At 40.0% G+C, this 1,340-nt stretch overlaps 1 protein-coding gene across 1 annotated transcript in view; it reads right to left on the reverse strand.

Annotated features, from left to right (window-relative positions):
* SARC_02911 (hypothetical protein) overlaps positions 1-1,043 on the reverse strand; it is a gene marked incomplete at its 5' end in the record, with an annotated part of 6,489 nt that extends 5,446 nt beyond the window's left edge. The window contains one exon of the mRNA XM_014303299.1: positions 962-1,043. Within this exon, the coding sequence (XP_014158774.1) occupies positions 962-1,043 (82 nt within the window). The remainder of the gene's footprint in view (positions 1-961) is intronic.
* Positions 1,044-1,340: the final 297 nt, after the last annotated feature.

A 1,340-nucleotide genomic window follows, 5' to 3' on the forward strand; every position in this document is an offset into this window, starting at 1 on the left:
ATAATATAATATTATATAATATAATATATATATATATATACTTATAAATATACATATATATATACTTATAAATATAAATATACATATATATATATACTTATATATATATATATATATGTGTGTGTGTGTGTATACGTTCACTGTGTTTGCCTTTGATGTGGAAATTGTCGTTGCTATATCGTGACCGCATCGAAACATGAGAGTTATGACGCCAATGAACAAAGCAACTGCTCTCGCTACAACTATGGATTAACACACTGTCTCATCTGCAGCACGATGTATATCCTTTCAAAGAGAATAGGACAATATCAGCCCAAATACTGGCACGTCATCCTTTGAAAGAAAATAGGACAATATAAGCCCCGTTCAAAGAAAATAGGACAGTTCTAGCCCAGATACTGGCAAGTACAGTCAAGTGTCCGACAAATGAAAACCAAGAACCAGAGCACACCCATGTGAACAACACTTAACACAAGCCCGCCGTTCAATGGGCAATGAGTTAAAGAATATAGAATAAAACCAAGAACCAGAGCACACCCATGTGAACAACACTTAACACAAGCCGCCATTCAATGGGCAATGAGTTGAAGAATCTCCAGATATAATAGGCCATTCATTAGAAAGTGATACTCTCGCTCGAATTGAACTAATATCGCTCGCATTGAACTAATATCGCTCACATTGAACTAATATCGCTCGCATTGAAATAGTATCGCTCGCATTGAACTAATATCGCTCGCATTGAAGTGATACAGTTCCCCAGTGGCACCCAACACCAAACGCTCTGCATTGCACCGCTCAGTGGCAGGTGAAGAACAAACTCAAACACACTCATCTACATACACGTACATCCACATACGCCACTCATCCATGTGTGTGTGCATTCGTATACGCCCATCTACAGACAAGTACATCTACATACGCCACTCGTCCATGTGTGTGTGCATTCGTATACACTTACCCCATTACCACGAATGTCGCCAAAGACATCTGTGTGAAAGATCCACGCGATGAGGGCGATAGAAATCCAAGCATGGCCATCGCTGCAGAAATGAGTGTCATATGATATGTTATAACATAGGTATGTAGAGATGGGTGTGATATGATATGTTATAACGTAAGTATGCAGGGATAGCTGATACGAACAAGAGACAGGAGTCATATGTCATGTCAGCAGCTTAAGTACACAGAGCACGTCTCCCTCCAACTCTACACAGACACCTTAACGCCAATCCTCCACACACTATCTCATCTAAAAACCACACACACACTCGGTTCAACATTGTTGTTACACTTACCCAGGACGATAGATGACACTCATCTAAAAACCACGCACATAC

Source organism: Sphaeroforma arctica, assembly GCF_001186125.1.
Source record: "Sphaeroforma arctica JP610 unplaced genomic scaffold supercont1.138, whole genome shotgun sequence".
Taxonomy (NCBI): domain Eukaryota; class Ichthyosporea; order Ichthyophonida; genus Sphaeroforma; species Sphaeroforma arctica.